Genomic DNA, 23,263 nt, shown 5'->3' with positions numbered 1-23,263 from the left:
AGGGCAAGACGTTATAATGTAAATTTCTGTTATTTGTTCCTTTAGCTAGAATAAAAGTATCTATATTTAAGAACAAAATAATAATTTATTAAAATGTTAGCAGCTAATAAGTGATGTATCTGGGTAGATAATGTTAAAACTACAGGTAAACTAAAAAAATGATTTTTTTAAAGAAAGATCAGAATAATTTCATCACCCTGCGTTTATTGATACAAAAATTCTGTTACACTTCAAACTGCAAAAGTACCCATATCTAAGCATAAAAAGTATTAACATATCAGTCCTAAGAAAGACTGGTTGGACACGCACCTCCACTCTTTGATATCATGAGCTAATCTTCGCATTTCCTTAGAACTAAAGTATCCTTAACTATTTGTGAACAGCAATCTAATCTAAGTCTATCTCTACTATTAATTCCTGTATCTGCTTCCAGTATAAGTCTCTAATGAAGGGCTAATTCCTGAGAAGGTGTCTTATCAACCTATCTCGCCTATTTCTTATTGGCTTCCATACTGCCCTCTGTTCTCCTACTCTTTGTGATACCTCCTCGTTTCTAACCTTCTCTATACACGATATTGTTATCAATCGCTTGTAACACAACATTTCGAACTCTTCTAATCTTTTCTTTTCCGCTGCCCCCATGTTCATGTTTTGCACACGCACAGAGTCGTGTCCAGACATTATCTCAGTTATCTGACTTCCTAGATACCGAAAATCAGCCACTTCTTCGATTTTTTCGTCTCTTTCTTTCCTTACTTTTTCGTCTCTTGCATACCAATATTTTTGTTTTATTTTTATGCAATACTTTTTTGTCAATACCGCCTTCCATTTTATTTAAAATTATCTCTAAATCCTCTCTGCTAGATGCTAAATACTGCCATAAAAAAAGTATTAAACCGATTGTAAAACAAGGTAAGTTATTGTAAAATAAACTCGGATAACAAAAGGGTCTCGACCTTTCTAGGGTGAGTATCAGCTTCCCTCGTTGCCGCTCGACCGTTTCGACAACAACACACCACCCCATTGGTCGATATTTCCCTTAGCTAATCGCAAGGCTACGACGAGAGCAAGGATAAAACGGAGCCGCTGCCGCTGCCGTAGCTGTCGCGTGCAAGCTAACGCTTCTACTACCACGTCGCGTCACAGGGTGGTTTGGGGAGAGTTAGGGCCGCCCACCTCTTACAGTCTCATGCTACCCTGCTACTTCCACCCTTCAAAACCACGTGGCTTACGGTAGCAACATTTTTTTTCTTATTTCGGGGGTTGAAAAGGACGCAAGCAAATCTGTCTACGTCGTCCCTTCAACGTTCTGGGGCTTATTTTGTATTATTGTTGCAAACAGGGTGGTTTCTCGTTTATTATTATTATTATTATTGCCTGTGAACGATAAAAGGGGATGTTGGCTCAGGTAGGATACTTCGGATGGGGGTGAAGGACTTAGACGAATCTGATGAGGGTTGTTGCTCTTTGTGACGACATATACCGACAACTATACTATTTTAGGGAATGAACAAATTCGTTAATTTTAAATGAGACCAAGGTTTGAAAATAGACGCAGAAGAATATCGAGAATGTCATGCGTTTTCAAATAATACTAAAGGATGATTTTACCTATTGTTTGACAATTGTTTTTTAGGTTTTAGCTAAATAATGTCTAAATAAATATACATTTGAAATTGTACTGTTCGCTATTTGAATTTAAATTGTATCAAGATACGAGAAAGTAAGCATAGATTTAATTATTGTTTAACAGAATGCGAGTTAGGTAAGTACCTACCATGTTCTTTTTATTGTTGTTACGTGTAATAATAGTTATTCCATAATTATTGTTGATTATTTGTAAGGCTCTTACACATCTAATAAATTCATTGAACAAAACGATAGTGTTCTAAATAATACGTTAATGTTAATTTTTTATAAATAAACAATTGTTACCGTAATTTTTATACCTACATGTATTTTTTTAATGCCCTAGTGTTGTTAATAATTGTTTAATAGGAGAAAGTTAAACTAATAAAATTGGTTATGAACAATAAAATTAATTGTTTATTTCTAAAATTGTTTTTTTCTAATCGGTTTTAAAACAAAAACCGTTTACGTACATATTTGAGGTCGAAGTCGGTGGAAACAAAAGTTATCCGCAAATAAACCATTAATATAATAATTGAAATGTTTCGTAATAATTATTAACCTTCAAATAAATAACAGTATATAGGTACCCTACTGTAAACAATAATCGTTAAATAATTAATTCATGTTTACGTAACAATGTTTTTAACTTTCTGGAAGATAAACAAATTGATTCACTATAAAAAAACCATCCCTTAAAGTACACACGAAGGTTGGAATGTAGGGTTACGTACTAGGATATCATGAGTTGTTGGGTGCAACTCCATTTTGTTAGCACGGGGGTTGGTGTGGCTTCTATATAACTAGAAGGGCTAACATTGAATTTTCACAAACTTTTGATTACATAAGTGACAATGTTATTACATACACTAATTGTCACGTACAGGAAACCGTTGTGGTTGAATTGTAAAATTTTAATTGTTTATTAAGTACCTGTTACAAAATATGACAAAATAATTTTGCATGTAGCAAAAACGTCGGGTAAATATTAGATAATAGTACTTACTTAAAAGTTGAAACAAAACATTCATTTCGATACACAGTTAGGTACTTACACATGAGTTGAACAAATTGATTTTATTGTATAATACAAAACGTATTTTAACTATGAAATTTATTGGCTTACAATTGTTTTAACGAATTTCATACTTTTCTTCAAAAAAATTCCGCATCAGAATTAACTTGCAACACTTTATGTGTATTGAACATATTTTTATTAATACCTAATAATATAAACAATAATGGATCTTGTATTTATTGAAAGGTATTTAAGAAACCATCGAATAGGGTTGATTATCAGGCGTCCAGAGGGTTGTAGGACGTCGCAATGTTCTGTTATATCACTGCGTACTTACTTGGTGTGTGATGAGGCGCATCCGCGTCGGGACGACGCCGACGACACGGCGTGGCGTCTATATTACATCAAGAGCACGGACGCTCAGGGTAAACGTCAAATATCGATCGGAGGGGTTGTAGGGGAGAAAAGGGAGCGCTCCGAAGGCAGTAAGGGCTGTTTTAGGGCGCCAGGTTGTTAGTTTAATAAATAAGTGATCGCAAACTCGTAGGTAATTCACAAATTCGCGAAAAACCTCGTCAAATTTTATTGTCTTCTATCTCGACATTTTTATGGCCTTCGCCGAAACGCAATTAAAATACACACGTAATTAAACATATGTAGAAGTAATTAATAATCGATTATTTTCAACTATTCCTTGTCCGCGAGGTACCTACAACATTATAAATTAATTAATGTACCTACTTAAGTAATTAACTGTTTAATCTGTACACACACATGTAATTGGATTCGTTACATAATAAAAATGATGATAACAAAAGTTGTTACTGTTTGGCACCTGAGTATTTTTATTGCGATGGCATTGTTGATAATGATAAGAAATTGGATGCAGTGTTTTTTACGATGGCAGGTATATACAGGTAAGGTAAAACCTTCAACGAACATAGGAATTACACAATTCCTTGTTGGCATATCAGTTGCTTCTCTGACAACTATCTTAAACTAACTAAACAATTTTTCTTTGTTATTTATATCAAAGACAATTGAAGGTGCTTTTCTGTAGCACGACGTATGTTTTAAAGGATGATGCCGACCTTTGATGATGAAGCAATTTATTTTATCTTAATATCAGATAAAAACTTTTTGCAAGGTAACAACTGACTCGCTTTTATTTATCTACTACCTATTGGAACAGCCGAACGCCTACCATTATAAACAGTATTACAGTCTTTGTATAGTCGTTAATTAGCAACAACAAAAAAAAAATACATTAAATAAAGGTATTGTTTATCAATCGAAACACCAGTTCATAATAGGTGTTTTTATGTACTCGATATCGCCGGTTTTTTGATTTATTACACGTGTTTTTTAAACGCTTTTAAATGTTTTGTGATAAAGTAATCAGTTTACGTATTCTTTGAATTCGTAATAACGACAATTGTATTGTGTTTTGTTTCAGATAAGACAAAATGGCCAATATGACTCATAGTCAGACTGTCCCTCAGCGGAAAATCTACGTTAAAGACCTCAACCCCTATATCACGTGCAATTTGTGTAATGGATACCTCATAGAAGCCACCACCTTGGTAGATTGTCTTCATGTTTGTAAGTTTGACATTAATCAATTATCTAATCTTGCATCTAATGCATATAAAAAAAAAATGTTTTTGTACAGACCCTTGTTATCATCTGCTTTTCACTCTAGTATGTGTATCACCATCGTCAGTCCTAGGATTAGCTGGACACATACTTCCACTTTTTTCCACCCTGACCCAATATTTGAATTCCCTAAAAATTTGTGAACTGTAATCTAATCTAAGTCTATTTCTGACCCTTTTAGCTTCTGTTTCTACTTCTAATATGCCTAACTACCCCTTTTAGATCTTTTTAAAGTGCTTGTTGGTATGATCGTATTGTTCGTGTTTTAACCCTTGACGTATAAGATCTTGCTTTTTCCCGAAATCCGTAAAAGTTGTTGAAAGATACAGAAGTTTCTTAGATGACTTTTGTTGAAAGGCTTGTTGCTGATTAATTGTACAGTTTTCTTTATTTCTTTAGTTTGTAGGGCGTGCATTTTACGCTACTTCGAGAACTCAAAGATGGGTTGTCCCATGTGCAACACCGTCTACAAAAAGAAGAACTTCCCTTGCTTCAGGTATGCCGCTATTTTTCTTTAAATTACATATTCCTGAATTTTTTTTCAAACGCAAAACATTTCAATCTTCCACAAAATTATAATTTATCAATTTGATTATCCAAAAAACATACGTAATTATGAATCGTTACATTTCTTCCTTTTTGTCGTGTCCTCCTCGATGATGGCATTTTAAAATTTCGCGTTCGTGCGTATCGCGTAGTACATTGAATTATGCATTTTGCTTACGAACCTCGAATTCCTTGCAAGGCCCGATCCCATAATGCAGTCGCTGGTGTACAAATTGGTTCCTGGATTGTACAGCAAAGAGGTTCAGCGGAGAGACGACTTCTACCGCAGCACGGCCATCCGAGCCAGCAGTTCGTGTAGCGAAGACAGCGTGATTGGCGATCTCAGTCAAGAACACGAAGAATGGGTAAGTAATAAATAAATGCATAGGTGCACTGTGACACGCCAAAGACTGCCGCTCTCTCTGAATACTCTTTCCTATATTCAGCAGGTAGAAATAACAGAATGCGTATTTCTTGACCAAATAAACGTCTGACCAAGGAACCCTAGTACGTGTTTATTGTCCCTTTTCTCTTTGCATCAATCTTCATACTGTCAATAAATATTCCACTCATCCACAATATTTCTTCATAATCGTCATCTTCATCTTCTCTTTCTCTCTTTCTTTCAACATATAGATGACTACCAACGTGGACGACCAGTTCCAGTACTTCAGCCCGGATGACTCAATATCGCTCTCCGTGGAATATTACCAACCCCATTTGGATCAAAACGCGAACCGCGAAGACGCCCCGACGCAGAGCAGAACTAGCCCTAGTGGTAGTGTTCAAAGTGTAACCGAACCAAATGTGATTAATAAATTGATTGTGAGTGACGGTTGTACGAACGGTTTAAAAACGGGTAACGAAGACGGTGAGGTTGTTGAGTGTTCCGGCGTGGAAGACAGTCAGAAGGCAAAGACCGTTATAGATATTGTGCCAAAAATTGAGGACGGTTGTACTAAAAGTGATGCGGGTGAAAGTGACAAAGACGGGAGGAAAGACAAGAGATATTTGCAATGCCCGGCGGCTGTAACCATGTCCATTCTCCAGAAATTCGTGAGGATGAAATATGCACTCAGTTTAGAGCATAAGGTTAGTACCATCTAATTAATAGGCACTTTCCAAAGATTAGGTTTACTAAAAGTCCTAAACAATTTTCAGTCTCTCTCCAGTCTCTCAGAGTCTTTCAGCGTCTCTCTCAGTTTTTTACAGTCTCCCAGTTATTGCCTAGGTGTTTTTATGGATCTCTCGCAGTCTCTGTATGAGAGGCTCGAACGATAAAATTGTTAATTCAGAGATTCGAGTCTCTCGTTCAGAGACTGGATACGAAATGAGGATCTCGTTCAGTCTCTCGACAGTTTCTCTCAGCGACACCAGAGAGACTCGAGTCTCGCTTTCAGAGACTCTGAGAGACTGAACATTTTTATATCGGGAGTGTAGATCTTGGTAAAGGTTTTTCATGGTCAGGAGATAAACTAATGCCAGATTCGCGTTTAAAGGCTGTCGTCAGTTGTAGTTGATTCCTAACATTCCACGAACATCCACATCCAGCATTGGAGATCTGGACCTCTGAAGAAACTCGCCACTCGTGATTGCGAGACGTTAGGAATTGACTACAACCGACGACAGCCTTTAGACCTTAATCAGAACAACATCAGTTCTTCTTAGAGATTTGCATACTGGGTCTAATACGGTTTCACAAGATTTAACATGATTGTTTTTCTAATGAAGGAAAGTACCTACCTACCGTAAAAATAATGATTATCCGCGTACTGATATATTGTTTGCACTTTTACAGGTTGACATTATCTACAATGGCGAAGTTTTACCCCAGTATTTCAGTCTAATGGATGTTGCGTACACCTTCAAGTGGCAAAGGGTGAGTGAACACGTTTTAATTTCAATAGTTTTACACTTTGGTACTCGGAAAAAGTTCAATACACACTAAAAACAAGGCCGTGTTTTATTGGTAATATCTATGCATATAAGTAGGTGATTTTCCTTAGTGTTTGACAGTGGTCAAAGGTTAAACAACATAACAAAGTGGTGTTAAATTTTTGTTGAGACCTGAATTATTTATCTGGCGGCCGTGAGAGGGGACCTTCCAAACGTCTGTTTGCTGAAGTGTTTGTACAGACAAAAAACCTTGATCATTATCATAATTATCCCATCATTTTTATTTTTAGAAGGTTTCATATCATCGTAACTTTTTTCGACGCGTGTGGCCGCTTGTAAGAAAAAAGATAAATTTGACTTTGTTTGACCATCACAGACACAAGTCTGGACATGTACTGACATACATATATCTAATTAGGGTAATATACCTAAATTCACCTATCGGCTACGTTTTGAGAGTAGCACAAAATATGACTTAGAATGAGAAGTGAGTTTTGTGAGTTGGGGAACTTATTGGTAGATACTGTTTGGGTCATATTGTGGACGATCTTGAACAAATGTCACTGATTTTACAATTCCCAGTCCTTTTTGAGTTACATGGGACATAATTGCGACTGAATTTTTGAACGAGTTCGTTCACTCTCCTAGTGCATTTACCTATGTCATACAGTGAGTGCTAGGTGAAACTTAGCATTAAAATGGCAAGCAGTAGATATACATGTAGTGACAACAACATAATAGAAATTCGCAGCAGTAAAAAGTTTAAATATAGCCCGTCAAGGTCGTTTTTCGTTTTCCGCGTAATCAATTGCGCGCGCTTTGCAGATAGATCTTGCCTACGGCCACGTGACACTGCTAAATACATGCATAATATCTGGTTTATTATAATAACAGTGGCAGTTCAATAAACTTGAAAAGGAAAAATCAGAAAGCGGCACGCACGCTGTCCAAATTTCTTCTAACTAGGCGCATGCTCTTATTATCATTTTTCACACATGGGTTTTTTATTATGAGGTCCTGTTACTCGATACGGGACATGGATGCTTATCAAACATCACTAAAGATAAGCATAAGGTCGTCAATGTAATACAGTCACAAATCTTCATACAGTGTTATTGTAATTCCAGAACAAGTGAACTGATTACAGTAGTGCCTGCTTTATTTAAAAGCATAAATTAGATAGAAAGCTCTTGGCATTGTTGCTGGTTACGATTCATCCAGTCCTTTTCAAGACCTTTAGCGTCAATTACAGACCACGAAGAGGATCTCAATTAGTAAGCATTCCAGTTTTGCGAGAGAGAGATACATTACCCAGCCGAAATTAAGAATGTAGATGTTGAGATTGAGCAATGAGTTTAACCTAGACGTGATACATAAGGAGAAAAGACAGAAGGATCCATCACACCACTCAGCAGAAGTTAAGAACGTAGATGTTAAGATTGAACAATGATTAACGTAAGCATGGTACAAAAGCAGGAAGACCAGGGTCATCTAGAACACCACCCAGCCGAAGCTAAGAATGTAGATGTTGAGATTCACCAGTGAGTTTAACTTAAACATGATACACACGGAGGAAATGCAGAGGAATCCATCACACCATTCAGCAGAAGTTAAGAACGTAGATGTTGAAATTGAGCAATCGCAAACTAATAACAAATGCTGTGTTATTTGTCATTTTTCTTTGGACCCCTTTTTCTTAACGTCCTAACGTCTCCCAAGATGAAATATGTAAAGACCGTATGGTCTTCAACTCGAAGACTAGTTGTACCTACACGCAGTCCATTTCTTCCTGTCTTGAGTCACTTTTCGCATTTTTCGAAAAATTGGAGCAATGTATCTGCCTCAGCCCATCATAACTACTGTTTCTGCTTCCAATATGACCCCAATTAGCCCTTCAAGTCTGTGACGGTGTCCCAGTAACTTCCATAGCGCCTTCTGTTCTCCTACTTTTCGTAATACCTCCTCATTCTTCAACTTCTGGGCTATTTCATGTGACGGTGTTACTTTCAACACTTCTAAATGAACTGTAGATAACCACGAACTACTTTCTTTCGTGGACTTTCTCTGTGTTATTGCAAATATCATTAAAGGGGGCTGTTTAGACTTTAAGAAATACCAATGGAATTACTAATTGATCCTCTGCAATGCTTTCAACACTTCTAAGTGAACCGTAGATCACCACGACCTACAGAATACGTGGACTTTCTCTGTGTTATTGCAAATATCACTAAAAGGGGCTGATTAGACTTTAAGAACTTCTCTGTTCCTCACGGAAGCGCTTGTAAGTGTGTAGTTTTTAAAGAGCGTGTGTTTTTATTAAACGTACACGTGCGCATCTTTAGACGGCGATTGGCGCAAAAAAGTTGCGCTCATTTCGTTCTTGAAGTACGTTTATTAATCACTTCCACCCATTCGTTGGTCGTTTCGTGTCGCGCGCGAAAAAAAGCGACTGGTTCGCGCAAACTGCCGCGTCAAATTCCGACAAACGAGCGTGCAACAATAAAATGACTCGCGGAACACAAGGTCGCACGTATCCTCGTACATAAGTACTTACGTCCGATTTATTTAAAATAACAACTGACAGCTGGCTGTCAGTGCCGCTGCCGACTCACCACATCAACAACTGCAACCCTCTCCTTCTATCTACCGGTTATGGCGCGACGGGTCTATCGCTTATCGCTTTTGTAGGAAGGCGGCTGCTGAATATGGCCTACTATCTAGCAATAATAACAACAGCGCATTAATATTAGCATAAGATTAGAACTTATAATATATCGAATACAAATACGACAAGTCGCAATCGATGTGCTTTCGTTGTCTTCTTTTCGATCTCCCCACGGTGCGCGTATAGTTGGCCGTGTCTTGTTAGCGTTCCGAACTCTCCATGACAACAACGTCAACTACTACTCCGATAAGGACGACTCGTAGACGACGTGGAGATACATAAATACAAAAAACTGTTCACTGGGTGTATTACTTATATTCTGAGTGTGTGTAATGGTAGGTAATGCCTTCACGTACGAAATCATCACCTACTGTCTTTCTTTTGTTTACATTGTCGTGCGCCCAATTGTTTATTATTTTGTTTCTAGTATGGCGTGCGCAACACTGTCATAATATGTACCTGTCCTGCGTCCGTCTCTTGTTATGTTCGGTAGTTTAGCTGTCATCAAATGGATAAAACGCGTGCGCTTCCTACAGGGTCATTAAAATTGGAAAATCTATCGACGTGACGGATAAGGACGGATAAGATGTATCTCCTATCTTCAACTCAAGCATTTCAGCCAAAAATGTTGATGGTATTTGGTCATGTCAAAGAAATATCAGAGAGCCTTTTGTCACTCATCAATTCCGGTCAGTTTGTCTTAAACACATCAGTACCATAAGTTTATGAGGCAACTTCGGTGGTTGATTTCTGATGACATTAAATACCATTTTGCAATCTTCGCTTTGACCGAACGGCATGACCAAGAGGTTTAGTCCATTGTTTATTATTCGGGAGGACGCCGGTTAGATTCTAGATCCTTCTGCCTTGGTCCAAGTTTTTCTGTGATTTCCTTGGAGAGCTTAGGCAAATACTGGGGCAGTAATATTCCACAGATAATCTTTCATTCTCTTCTATCTTCATTTCATCCATCTCATGTCTCTCACCCGAACCACCACCCACCCATTCCCACAATTCCTGAAAGGAGGCAGAAGAGGGCCTTCCGCCCTACCTTCTCGCGTAGTCCGAAGGGGCTACCCGCCCACCAGCAGGAACGAAAAACCAAAAAGTTTTTTTTTAATAGCTTCCAAACATCGCAAGATTGCGATTGTTAAGGTTATTTTGTTAGAAGTAAAACTTTTGTATTTTTATAAAACGTTGCAGAAAAGCATGTTGGCACATTACTGTTACTACTTACAGCATATTATATCGTAGTTATTACATCCATAAATGTGTAAATGTGTTGGCATTCTCATGTTGTGTTGCAAGCTCCAAAACGAGGTGCTAATGCGCCAGCCCATTCCGAGTAAAGCGCTTCTCTACCGTTCCGCTGTCGCTGAAGCCGCTACTTCTACGCCGTTCTACGTTCTCCCTTTGCCAGCCTAGGCGTTTTATTATTATTCGAAAATTCACGAACGAGCGGCGGAGAGCGCCGTGGCTGCTAGCCTCTTCCTTCTCTCTTCCCCGTCGCCGCTCTTCCTTTCTCATCTGATCCGCGTTGCTAATAATCGTATCCCTGACGATAACGACGCGACGACTACTACGTACGGTCTCTCTTGATATTGCTCTTCGACGGTTCTAATTAGTTTTGTTAGCAACCAACGTCGATGGCAAGTAGGCCATGACAAAAATGCTCTCGCTCGCTACTCCACTGCTGCTTACATTACAGTACCTATTATAATAGCAGTCGAGCGCAGTTGCAATGATGAACGCGTTTGATCGCGGGAAATAGGAGCGAAAATAAAACTTCGTCTCCTTTTTGGTTTTGGTGGCTTATAATGGTACGTATTATTATTGCCTGAAAAGTCGACTCTTGAGCTGCTATTCTACGTCGCAATCGGTAATTGAAGTTATCCGTTTCACTCTTGCATGTTGTTGATTGATGCGGGTGTGTTGCTGGCCTAGATTTTTTCCTAAGGAACACTTAACCCTCTTCGATAAAAATTAATTTAGCGAAGTCTATTTTTTTAGATATAACGGCCGAATAATTTCTATCTGTGGTATTCTTGGAGCAGTACGAGCAGTAAACGACTTACATACACTTAAACTAACACCAAAAAAANACGATAAATGAAATAGAAGCAACGTAACAAAGGAAACAATATCAAAACAACTAGGATTGGTGATTACGTAAACAAAACATGCGAGACTTACTGAGTATTGCGATTTCGTGCAGAAGTTGACTTTAACGGTGTTGATGGTGAGTCCTATGAGCGATTTCTGGTAGATCTGGATGAATCAAATGATGTTGGTGAAACTGATCTGCTCGTTCCCGATGGATAGGATGAACTTCGAATATTACACTTTGATAGGAAATAAATGACCCTTTATTGTTATCCGCTATATCCGGCTCGAAGGACCATGTTGATTGACGCGGGTGTGTTGCTGGCCTAGATTTTTTCCTAAGGAACACTTAACCCTCTTCGATAAAAATTAATTTTTATCGAAGAGGGTTTAAGTGTTCCTTAGGAAAATCTAGGCCAGCAACACACCCGCAACAATCAACACATGTCTATGTATTGAAATTCAAGGCGGTTGGAGATTCAATGTCTGGAGTCTGGACTAATAATTCCGCGCTTTGGTCTTTATTTATTTGTCCTTTGAAAGAAACTGTTTTCAAGTTCTACTTCTACAAGGTTTCGATCTTCTACTGCGGGTGGTTATGAAAACATTCACTACAGTTAACTGAGCATTTCTGGTGATCCATCCTGGTCTTGATCATTGGTTTTTCTGTGATTCCGCGATTCCTTTAGATTGTGCAAACAATTGTTAGTCATTCACTCCTCCACTGTTTTGATCTCGTTAGCCCCATCTAACCATCACCACCGACCCATTTCTACAATGCCTGAGGGATGCCGAAGAAGGTCTTCTCTTCTACTCACCACTTTGCATTGCAGTATAGGCCGTCGAGAGGCCCGCCCGCCCACCTGCGTCGACTGATGGGAATGAAACATAATAAAGTTCCCCATAACGAACGTTCACCTCGAGCTCCTGAAAGTACTTAAAGGTAATCGTTTTCTTTGATTCGCCATTCCAGTCGTTAAATTATGTGCTAATTCATCTTTAGATAGCTCTTCCCTATTGTTCTTCTAAAACATTCTGGTTTTATTTAATTCGCATTTACTATTTACCCTTTAGGCACTGATTGACATTCACTTCCTTGGGTTAATCATTCTAAACGTCAGATTTTTCTTATTGTTCATCCCCTATCCATAATATCTACAATTTACCCTTATTAGAAAGCACTTGCTGGGTACGTTCTTCTAGAAACAATTTCGGACTCTCGCCTTTGGATTTGATGGTTATTTATGTTCAGTAAACTCATTCTTGTTGCAATTTAATTATGGTCCATCTTCATCCTATAGATTTTATTTGAATCCGTATCTTCTTCGGTAGGTAAAGGTCCCAATATTGCATTCCATGGTGCTCTCCTTGGAAAGGTTGCACCTCCTAATACTCATCCCTTAATGGTCTACATTCATAAAACACTCGCAAAACGTTATCTCTTCATGCAAAGAGAAATGTATCCCATCACGCAAGAATGAAACGCATCGTTCTTTGTTCTTTTGTTTCTTTGCTTCGGATACGGCAAAGTGAGAACGGTTTGGTGTGGTTTTTATTTTTTGAAACGCTCTCTGCACACTCTAATTAAGGCCCAGCATATGATCCGCAACAACCATACGGTCGTAAACCTTACACACGTGGTCGAGAATAATAACAATAATACCTTTTTTGCATGCACTCTTGGCCCAGTGTGCCGTTTGGACCAAGAAACGTTCTGGTCAACTGACGGAACTGAGAGAGGACAATTATTACAATAAGACTATACTTTACAGGGTGTCCGAAAGGGTAGGGGAGGGGGGTTGTAAATTCAATAAAAAACAGTCAGGAAAAAAAATCTTTTTTGCTAAGTTTTGGAAAATTAAGATGATGTTGTCCAAATGTTGATACATCTCTCTGGAAACAGTTGCCATTTGGGTGTGGATATTGTCCTTTAATTATAGTAGAAGTCGTGGTTTGCTTGGATACACCTTCTCTTTAAGGTATCCTTATAATAAGTAATCAGGGGGTGTGAGATCAGGGCTTCTAGGAGGCCAGTTGATGGTGCCTCGGCGAGAGTTCACTTTTTCCAGCAAAAACTAATTGACAACCGTAAGCGATTGGTTTGAGCTGTGGCAAGTGACCCCTTGCTTGTTCAAATCAAATTCCACATTAAAACCACCAAACTCTTGCCGTTGTGGAACTAAAAAGTTTCTTAACATGTTACAATACCGGTCACTGTTTACCGGAAGCGTTCACCCTCGCCGATCTTCAAGAAAAGAAGGTCCAATGATGCCTTCACCTGACTATGTAGTGGTTGTTTATTTATGTCTTGGATTTTCTTTGGCCCAGTAGCGACAGTTCTGCTTGTTTACGAGACCATTTAAGTGAAAGTTCGCTTCGTCACTAAACAGAATGTTTTCAAACGTTGGAAAGAGATGAAGCATTTCATTTGCAAAATTCAGTCGGAGAGGATAATCGGTAAAGTTCACTTTTTGAACTAACTGAATTTCGTAGGCTGTAAGATGTAAATCCTGCTTCAGAATCTTCTGTAACGACGATTTTTTATTGTCTATTTCTTGACTGCGTTTACGATCTGATTGAGACGGATTTTCACGAACTGACACTCTCATTTTTTCAATCGTTTGTTGGGTTCGAACAGAGCACGGGCAACCTGGATTGTGAATTTTTGCAGTCGAACCAGTATTTTCGAACATTCGAATCCATTTTCTGATAGTGTCGTCCTTCGGTGCATTGCGTACATTGAATTTTGCCCGATATAATCTTTGAGCTATGATCATCGGATCACCATTGCGATAATAGGCGCGTACGCAAAAAGCACGATGGTCTCCCGGATACACTTCCATGGTTGTTAAATCTCCAAAAAGTAGTGAAATAACCTATCCCTACCGCACCCCTTCAAACCGCACCGTTACACAAGGACAGTGCAGATACAAATACGCCCTACTCCTTCTGGACACATTGCATTAACTATATTTATCCTAAGGACGGATAGGAACCATTATACCTAGATGGTTATTTTAACTATGGCAATAATATAAGTACTGAACTGATGCAGACCCAATGCGGGTCTAAAGGTCGTCATCAGTTGAAATTTTTTTTAATGTTTCGCTAACACGAGTGGCAAGTTTCAATCCACATCCAGCATTGGAGATGGAACGACTACTAAAGAAGCTCGAAATGTTAGGAAGCAACTCCAAATGACGACGGTCTTTAGACCTGAATAAGTACATCACCTATTGGAAAACCTTTACCAATATCCTAGATTTTGAGGGTAGGCCTGAAGTAATGTTCCATTCTTTCATTGGACATTTTAATACTCAGCTAATTCCAGAAAGTCAGATTTTGAGGAGATAGTTGCAAGAATTATCATTACCTATGTAGAACCATGTACCTGTTCATCAATAATACTTATAACAAATTAAGGTCTATATTATCCTTTTCCCTTATAAGATACGAAAAGATTTCGAAGCTTCATTTGGCCGGAAACAGCACAGTATCCCTCAGACCGCTATAAATCAATCCAAATTGTAGCGGTCAACCATTGAATGAAGTTATTGCCTGAACGGAGGGGTAGCGTAGGTGGTCAAATGAAAAGTCGTAGTAATTGGCGTAATAAATTTATGGTATGTAGTTCAATACCTATATTTATTTTGCAATATAAATTACAAACAAGTATTTGGTAATAAGTCCTAATGTGATAGTTATTTACGAATTGTCTCTTAATGAGGTGTGTGTGTGTGTGTATTAATTCATTACTGCTGGGCGTATCTTTTTTGTTTTAAGCAGTTGGATCTAATTAACATTCTGTTTTGTAAATAACGAATAAGTGAACTTTACTTTGATGCGAAGATAATAAAATTTCCTCCGTACTTTTACTGCATGCGGCTAATGTAGCAAGTTTCATGATGGGGAGTTACGAGTGTGGAATACATGTATAAGTAATCCACCAAGTCAACCTACTAAAAATAGCCAAATAACGGAGCGCAAGTTGTCGATTTTCACATCCCAGAATATACACATGCACGCACATAGATTCAGCAGACATTTCTTCTGAATCTCTGCACCCACTTCGTTAAGTTCAACGATGTCTTAGTTTATTGCTTTAAAACATTATTCTTTTGTGTTATTTCCTCATCCAACTTTTCGGTTTATGCGTTCGTGAAAACAAAATTCCTCGACAAAAAACATTTCTTTTAATAAGAAGTCATTTTGATAAAAAAAAATGATCGATTGGCTTGTTCTTATCGGATATTTTATCGATTTATATATGTATTGCTAACTCATAACTAACATAGTGTAGCGAGCACGACCGTGTTTGTGTGCGATCGGGCATACGTGTGTGTGAGCGGCTTATCGATTCGCCGACTAGCCGCAGGCGCCTTTCTTCATGTGCGCCGTATCTGTAAACGTGTGTGTCGTACCAGCGTTCTGGGAAAGTAGTTAAACAGTTCAAAGAAAAAGAAACTTTTCCGGACGGTTCGAGAAGGTTCCCGAACGGAAACAAAAGAGTAGAAATAAATTGACCGTTGCAGAAGTGAATCGAGAAATAAATTGACAATGATAGAATAATTCATAACCTAAGTAGTAATAATTTAATAGTGTTTTTAAGTTCTTTAATAATTAGTGTAAATAAATTGTTTTGTCCATATCAGTCTTAGAAATAATTTTGTTAAACCCACGAACATTACAATATGTAATCCAAGTCCTGATTTTTTATAGATCAACTGACTGGATTTTCCTTGTTTTCTAGTTTTAATACACCTAGATCTAAGTGTAAATTAATATTCTTCGATTTTAATAATGTTAGCCATTTTGACTCCATCCTACTGATTAGTAATCACTTGCAGTGGTGTAAATGACGTCACCGCAAGTTCCGCTTCCGGAGGGGCGCACCACCAAAGCCAAGGTTACCCTCAAGACCCTTAATGAAAATGATAAACGACTTTATACAATTTTTAATACATTTTTTATTGTTAGAAGGGGTGCAAGGAGATTTTCGTGAGGGGCGCCTAAAAATTAGTTGTGTCTACTCTATAGTTTCGTGTCTATTGTCTTTATTCTGACGTGCGTTTCAAATTTCATGAAATACCACCCTCTAAGAGCGATCCAAACCAATCACCAAGTTCCATTCAAAAATTGTATCAATAATTAACCAATGAAACAAATTTTCAAAGAGACGACTGAAATGAAAACAAATGTTTATAAACACACAGTTTTCACTCCCTAAAAGCCTGCAAGATGGCAAATCACCTTTTCGCTAAAAGCTATGGAAATTGTAACAAAAGATTTGGTATTTCCCTAATCAGGATCAAGACCGATCCATTCAAACAAAAGCAGCGGTAATATATGTTGTAACCATTCGTTTTTTAAAAAACTAAACGTATGTTAACACCATCAAGCTATTATTTCTTATTGCTAATTAGATTTCTCAATGTTCTAGTGACAATAATACTTATCCAAATCGGAAAATAGAAATGGGTTTTAAACTGTCGATTTCAAATACGTCATTTAGCGCTTTATCTACGCTTTGCGAATATCGAATGGTTAAAATCACAATAAACAATAAGCAATTAACTGTTATCACGAGTTTGTGTTGCAAACACTCTCTTGTTTGCTAATGCGGCATGACTTTGTTTATGAATGTGTAGCAAATTTCATCGGCTACCTCAATAATATGTTCATTCATTCATTCATTACATGAGTTACATACGCTTTTTGTTAAGAATTCCATGAACGAAAATGATGTATAGTTAAGGAACTTGTAAATGCTATTCTTTGTTCGTATTTCTAGCCTATTATTTCTTCGTGAGCCATCCGACTCCTCAAACAGAGAAAATCGGTGACTTTTCGTAAACAATTTTCATATTAAACTTTGTTGTGTCAATACGGCTTCCATTTTATTTAAAGCTATTACTTCATGGATTATTATCTTTGATATTGTTATCAACAGGACATTCTTGTAGGTTTAGTACTAAAACTACTAAATCAAAATGAAAATTTCAAATTCAAATAAACGTATTGTTCCAAGAAATGAATACTTTATAGTTGCTTCAAATAGTTCAAATTTTTCATTTAGTCTTGGTTTAGTATAAAGACAAACTGCAAGATCTAGACTAACTTTGCTAGGTCTACCTCTACCCCTCCTAACTCCTGTTTCTGCCACTAATATGTCTCTGACTAGACCTTCATGCCTGAGAAGGTGTCCTACCAACCTATCTCGCCTATTTTTTATTGACTTCCATAGNGTCGATTTCAAATACGTCATTTAGCGCTTTATCTACGCTTTGCGAATATCGAATGGTTAAAATCACAATAAACAATAAGCAATTAACTGTTATCACGCGTTTGTGTTGCAAACACTCTCTTGTTTGCTAATGCGGCATGACTTTGTTTATGAATGTGTAGCAAATTTCATCGGCTACCTCAATAATATGTTCATTCATTCATTCATTACATGAGTTACATACGCTTTTTGTTAAGAATTCCATGAACGAAAATGATGTATAGTTAAGGAACTTGTAAATGCTATTCTTTGTTCGTATTTCTAGCCTATTATTTCTTCGTGAGCCATCCGACTCCTCAAACAGAGAAAATCGGTGACTTTTCGTAAACAATTTTCATATTAAACTTTGTTGTGTCAATACGGCTTCCATTTTATTTAAAGCTATCTCTAGGTCCTCCTCGCTAGATGCTCTTTTACAGTAAAAATTTCTGTAGTTTGCTTCCCAGAAAGGGATAGAACACATTCTTTATGCATGATTTTTACAGGAATTTCTTGCACACCATATACAATTAATCTTTTAATTGGTATTGTGCAAATTATCTTCACATTGTTGTTAGTGTGTTTAATATCTATCAAAACCCCTTTATATATCTACCTAAATAAATCGTTTTTCAATGGCTATCAAGAAAAGGTTTCACTCTAACCCTAGAAATTCCTTTCCTATTGGAAACATGCTGGTGACAGCGTTAAAAACAGATTGTCATTTGCGATTTTTATTCAGTACGCCACTGTTTTCCTGTTTTGTTTACCATACATCTTCTTTTACTAGCAGTCAGTCATATTATGGCAATATCTTTCTGCCGACTCAAGCAAACCATTATTACGGGAACTAAAAAGTTCACCAACCTCGGTGGACCTCGGCTGTAGGTACACCTTGATGACATTTTACTATTTAGTTGATACGCACCAGCATAGGCGGCTACAACTACTTAATAAACATGCAAAAATTGCGTAATTTGGCAGATATAAATTTAACAAATAACAAAAATACTGTACCTATCTATAGGGTTGTTCGGAAAGTCATTTCGTTTTTACCCTACAGAGGATTTAATTGTATTCTTTTGCACCCAACTTCACATTTAAGCCGTATAATTTTTATATGCTTTGAGAGCTCATATAGCAAGGCTTGTGTGTGAAAAATTCCAATTAATTCTACGCAGTAGTTTTTGGTTGGTGCCCTTTTAAATATGGAGAGCGATAAGCAGCATTTTCGACATATCTTACTGTTTTACTATTATGTTTCTATCAGAAAGATGGCATAAGGTGTTGGACCAGAACGGTCAATATATAATTTAATAAAGTATTTGTTTATTATACGAAAACTGTCTTTCATTTCCACAAAAGAAAAACGAAATGACTTTCCGAACAACCCTATAAAAGCCTTTTCTATCAGAAACTCACGCCGTCCCGTTACAAACCATCATTCTTTTCGTGGTCTTTTCTTTAAGTACAATAGATTTTATCTCATTAGCATACTTAATGTTATTTTACTTTATTTCACACAGTGGTACGAAAAGTCATTGTTATTGGTTTATAATTGGTAGTAACATTGTTTAGAGATTTATAGGCGCCAATTTTATTCCTTAATTGAACCGCAGATAATTATAAAAGCACTTAAATAAGTCATTACACCAGTACAGCAAGCCAGGCCTTTAGTGTGTTGAACTCTTTCTAAGGTACTTAGCAATTTTTGTATTTTTGAAAAATTTTGTTACCATTTCCACAATGTTCGACGTCATGTAAGTATCTCAATGATGTTTCGAATCTGTATGTTTTATTTTCAGTTAAAACCGATGCGATTTTATTATCGCATTTTCACCCCGATCCGAATCAAAATTATCAAAACTACCTCGAACGGCGAGAAACAGTTGCAAGTCGTATCGGTTAATCAGAATAATCCCAACAGCAATGAGAAACATGAAGGTCTCGACGAGGACCTCAAAACGGATTCCGATGCTGAAATGCAAAACAATATAAACAAAGAAAATTTATTGGCCCAGTTGAATCTGAAAAGCAAAGCCAAAATCGAACAAGAGCAACAGCAGCTAGCGTCGGCCAACTTGAAAAATTTGAGCTTGAAAACAATGAATCCGAAAGGATCCGTTTGTCTTAAAGACGCGATCTCGAAGTCCAAAGATTTGAAAGATTTAAAGAGCGTCAACTTTAAAGAAACTTATTCCGGTGTTACAAATTCCAAAATTACAAAGACTCCTAAAGAAGTCACCCTTAAAGTAGAAACCAAATCATTTATTCCATCAGAGAATAGCGTGAAAATCGACAGATTAAAAAAAATATATGAACCAGATGATATTGACCAGAAACTGTCTAAGCTTTATGAGAACCACAAGGAATCTAAAAAGCTGGACCAAATAAAAAGTCCCAAACACAACAACCATTACGGTAACAAGGATCTCAAACTTATTTACTCAAAAGCTAACTCCGTAGAAACGAAACCCCCTAGGGGTTCCGAGGACAACTGCATATACGAATACGAAGAAAGAGATGAAGACGAGATACGAAAATTCGCAGAGAAACGGGACAGAGAATGGGCTTTACAAAAACAGAAAGACGAAGAGGAAGAGAAGTACCGTTCGAGTAAGAAACGTAAAAAATCCAAGCATTCTAAAAACGATTTCGCACATAAAAAGAGGAAACTCCATGCCGAAATCACCTCCAACGAATCCCTCAACAAGGAAGAACCCCTGAAGCTCAAAGTGAAATTGACCCCCCACAACGGTCACAAACATAAACACCACAAAAACTACCAGAACAATTCGCCATCATCAGAGCCCACCAGTCCCAAGCCATCATCCGAACTCAGCTCAAAGGAGAAACTGCTACAAATGCGTCAAGTACGCCACAAGAACATCACGGCGGAAAAAGACAAACAAAGAGACCAGGATATGATACCTTATGTTTCCGAAAGCAACGTTTCGGACAAATCAACCCAATCAGAGAACAAGGACAAAGATCCCGAACCCAAAGTGACCTTCCACGCCAAACCAACAACAAATCAAGCGATAGACAGAAAAGTATACGGCAATAAGAATATTGTTGCACAAACCAAAACAATGGAAACGAGCGGGACGCAAACGGCCAACAATAACAACAACAACAACAACAATAATAAAATGAAAGATATTCCGGCAGGAACTGGAACCACTACAACTCCTAAAAACGAAACCTTGATCACCGGCAAGACTTTGCGAAGCGACTTTCCCATTAAAACAAATGCAAGCCAAGAATTGAACACCACGAGGTATCCTACGGTGCAATTGGAGCGCCACGAACAAGCTGAAAGGCAAGTTCAAAAGACTTATTTAAAGACGTTCCAGTCTTACACCGAAAAACTCGCCGAAAGCGTTGCTCAGAAGGCCGACATGTCTAAAATGATGTTCCAAAATCGAATCTCACAATCGCAATCGCAATCGTCAACGCACAACAACAAATCACCGTTGGAACGTAAAATTGCCAATTTACATCAACAGTACAGTTCTGAAAATAAACCCAAACAACAACAACCTCCTGGAGGTAAAATATCCGTTCCGGAAAAACCTCAGACCCTCCTCAATTCCCAATACCAGACGGGCTTTACTGTTAGCAAAATCGAAGCTGGAACCAAGAGGAAACTAGAAACAGTCCATGACGAACAAGACAAACGTCCCAGCCTGGAAATAACTCTCATAAATCCACCTGTCACGAACAATTCACCTTCGCAAATGCAAAAGTCCAAATCCACGACGACAGAAGCGAAACCCGGCATGAAACGGCCACCACCGGCAACGATACCATTGGAAAGGATTAAAAAATCGAGTAACCTAAAATCAGGCATAAGCATCATCCCGAAAATCCCCGAAAGCCAGGGTCCTTTAGATCTGTCCAGTTCCTGCAAACACCCGGATACGTTCCTAAACAGGCCAAACGGAAGTACAGGGTCATCCGCAAGTCCAAAAGTCCAACAACCCACCAGCAGTCCCAAGAACACAACTGTAGCACAGGAACGAGTCAAAACATCAACGTCTGATAAAAATATTCAACTGTCAAACTTGCAAATGTTATCCAAAGTAGCTTTGGAACATTCGAACATTAACAAGAGCCCGGTTCCGACTCTTCTGAATATAAGTAAGAAACCCCCGATGCCGACGCTTCAGACCATCAGAATACCCATGCCCAACCAGCAAAACATGACGGCGACGAAATCACCCAACCTGGCCAGGCTGCCAAAGCTGACCGAAATAAACAAGAGCACGTTCCGAATGATGAGTCCCCAGATGAGGAACATGCGTCCCAATCAAAACCAGAACATCAGGAGCATTCCGAATCCCAGTTTGTTGGTGAGACAGCAAAATCAGAATCGACTGAATTCGATGAGTTCCGCCCAGATTGGAAACGGCGACGGCGTCGAGGACGGTAGCAAAACAAACGCCACCGAAAACAACAAAATCACGGACCAAAACGAAAAAAAGAACGACGACGAGAAGAAAGAAAAGGAACAAAAGTCTGACAATAGCGAAAAAAAAGATAACAATAGCGAAACAAATGCACCTAAAGTCGACGATAGCAATAAAGCGACCAGTTAACATACAAACGACCGTGCAGGTTAAACGTTTTTACACTTCTACGCGTTTGTTTTCCTTTTTTTTTGTTATTACTTACTTAGGTGTTTTTTCAGTTTTGTAATCTCTTAATCACCTGATTAAATCGTGCAAATAATGTTTGCTGTTAATGTGATATAGGTACAAGTATACATACATACATGCCTATTTTAATTGTACATATCCGTTTTTCGTTTTAATCTAAATCACACGATAATAAGAACGCAAGTCACTCCCAATACGAGACTGTTTAATTTTATTCCAATAGCTGAAAATCGGTGGTAAACTGTTTATTATCTATCTATCTATCTATTTACCCCTTGTAGCACACGGGGTGTAGATAGCTAATAAAAGTGAAAGAATTTTTTTGTCTCCTACTTTTTTCTGTTTCTATAATCTGCAAATAGAGATGTTGTAATCGTAATTTTATCCACTTAACATTGTAAATACGATGAATTACATAAAGATATATGTATATATCTAAATAATACTTACATAAATACACAAGGTGATTCGCCACAGATCTGCTAGATAACGGGGTAAAGGTCTAGATGATGGAATCGAAAGGGGAGGTCTCTCCCAACACTGTACCATAAAAAGTTAGGGGGTTAGATGATGGCCCCCAACCCCCGAAGGGGGTGGGGGTAGGGGGGATTGAAAGAGGGTGATCACCTGAGTAAAACCCTATAAAAAAATTGCGGCGGTCTCACCCCCATAAAAAGTTATGGGGGTTGAAAGTTGATTATTATTACAATTTTCATACACTATAATTCAAATAAAATTCAATAAAATAATTATTTTCAAGCGGGTGGAGGTGGGGGATCGAAAGAGGGTGGTCACTTGAACAAAACCCGATAACCTAACCTAACCTA

The 23,263-nt window shown here is 38.0% G+C and overlaps 2 protein-coding genes across 3 annotated transcripts in view; one reads left to right on the top strand and one right to left on the bottom strand.

Moving 5' to 3' along the window:
• The window catches only part of LOC108732222 (protein suppressor 2 of zeste), a 30,984-nt gene extending 7,934 nt beyond the window's left edge, over positions 1–23,050 (top strand). For both annotated transcript variants that reach the window (XM_018462910.1, XM_018462917.2), the window contains exons 2-7: positions 4,104–4,249; positions 4,703–4,799; positions 5,049–5,214; positions 5,486–5,941; positions 6,648–6,728; positions 19,581–23,050. In XM_018462910.1, coding sequence (XP_018318412.1) covers positions 4,114–4,249; positions 4,703–4,799; positions 5,049–5,214; positions 5,486–5,941; positions 6,648–6,728; positions 19,581–22,376 — 3,732 coding nt within the window. In that variant the 5' untranslated portion in view covers positions 4,104–4,113 and the 3' untranslated portion in view covers positions 22,377–23,050. The remainder of the gene's footprint in view (positions 1–4,103; positions 4,250–4,702; positions 4,800–5,048; positions 5,215–5,485; positions 5,942–6,647; positions 6,729–19,580) is intronic.
• LOC108745263 (polycomb group protein Psc-like) overlaps positions 1–23,263 on the bottom strand; it is a 134,868-nt gene that overhangs the window by 101,085 nt on the left and 10,520 nt on the right. The window lies entirely within an intron of this gene.

The sequence above is a fragment of the Agrilus planipennis genome, unplaced genomic scaffold, assembly GCF_000699045.2.
Source record: "Agrilus planipennis isolate EAB-ADULT unplaced genomic scaffold, Apla_2.0 scaffold6, whole genome shotgun sequence".
In the NCBI taxonomy this organism is placed as follows: Eukaryota; Metazoa; Arthropoda; class Insecta; order Coleoptera; family Buprestidae; genus Agrilus; species Agrilus planipennis.
The sequence above is the reverse complement of the archived record's forward strand: the minus strand, read 5'-3'. Positions and strand labels throughout refer to the sequence as shown.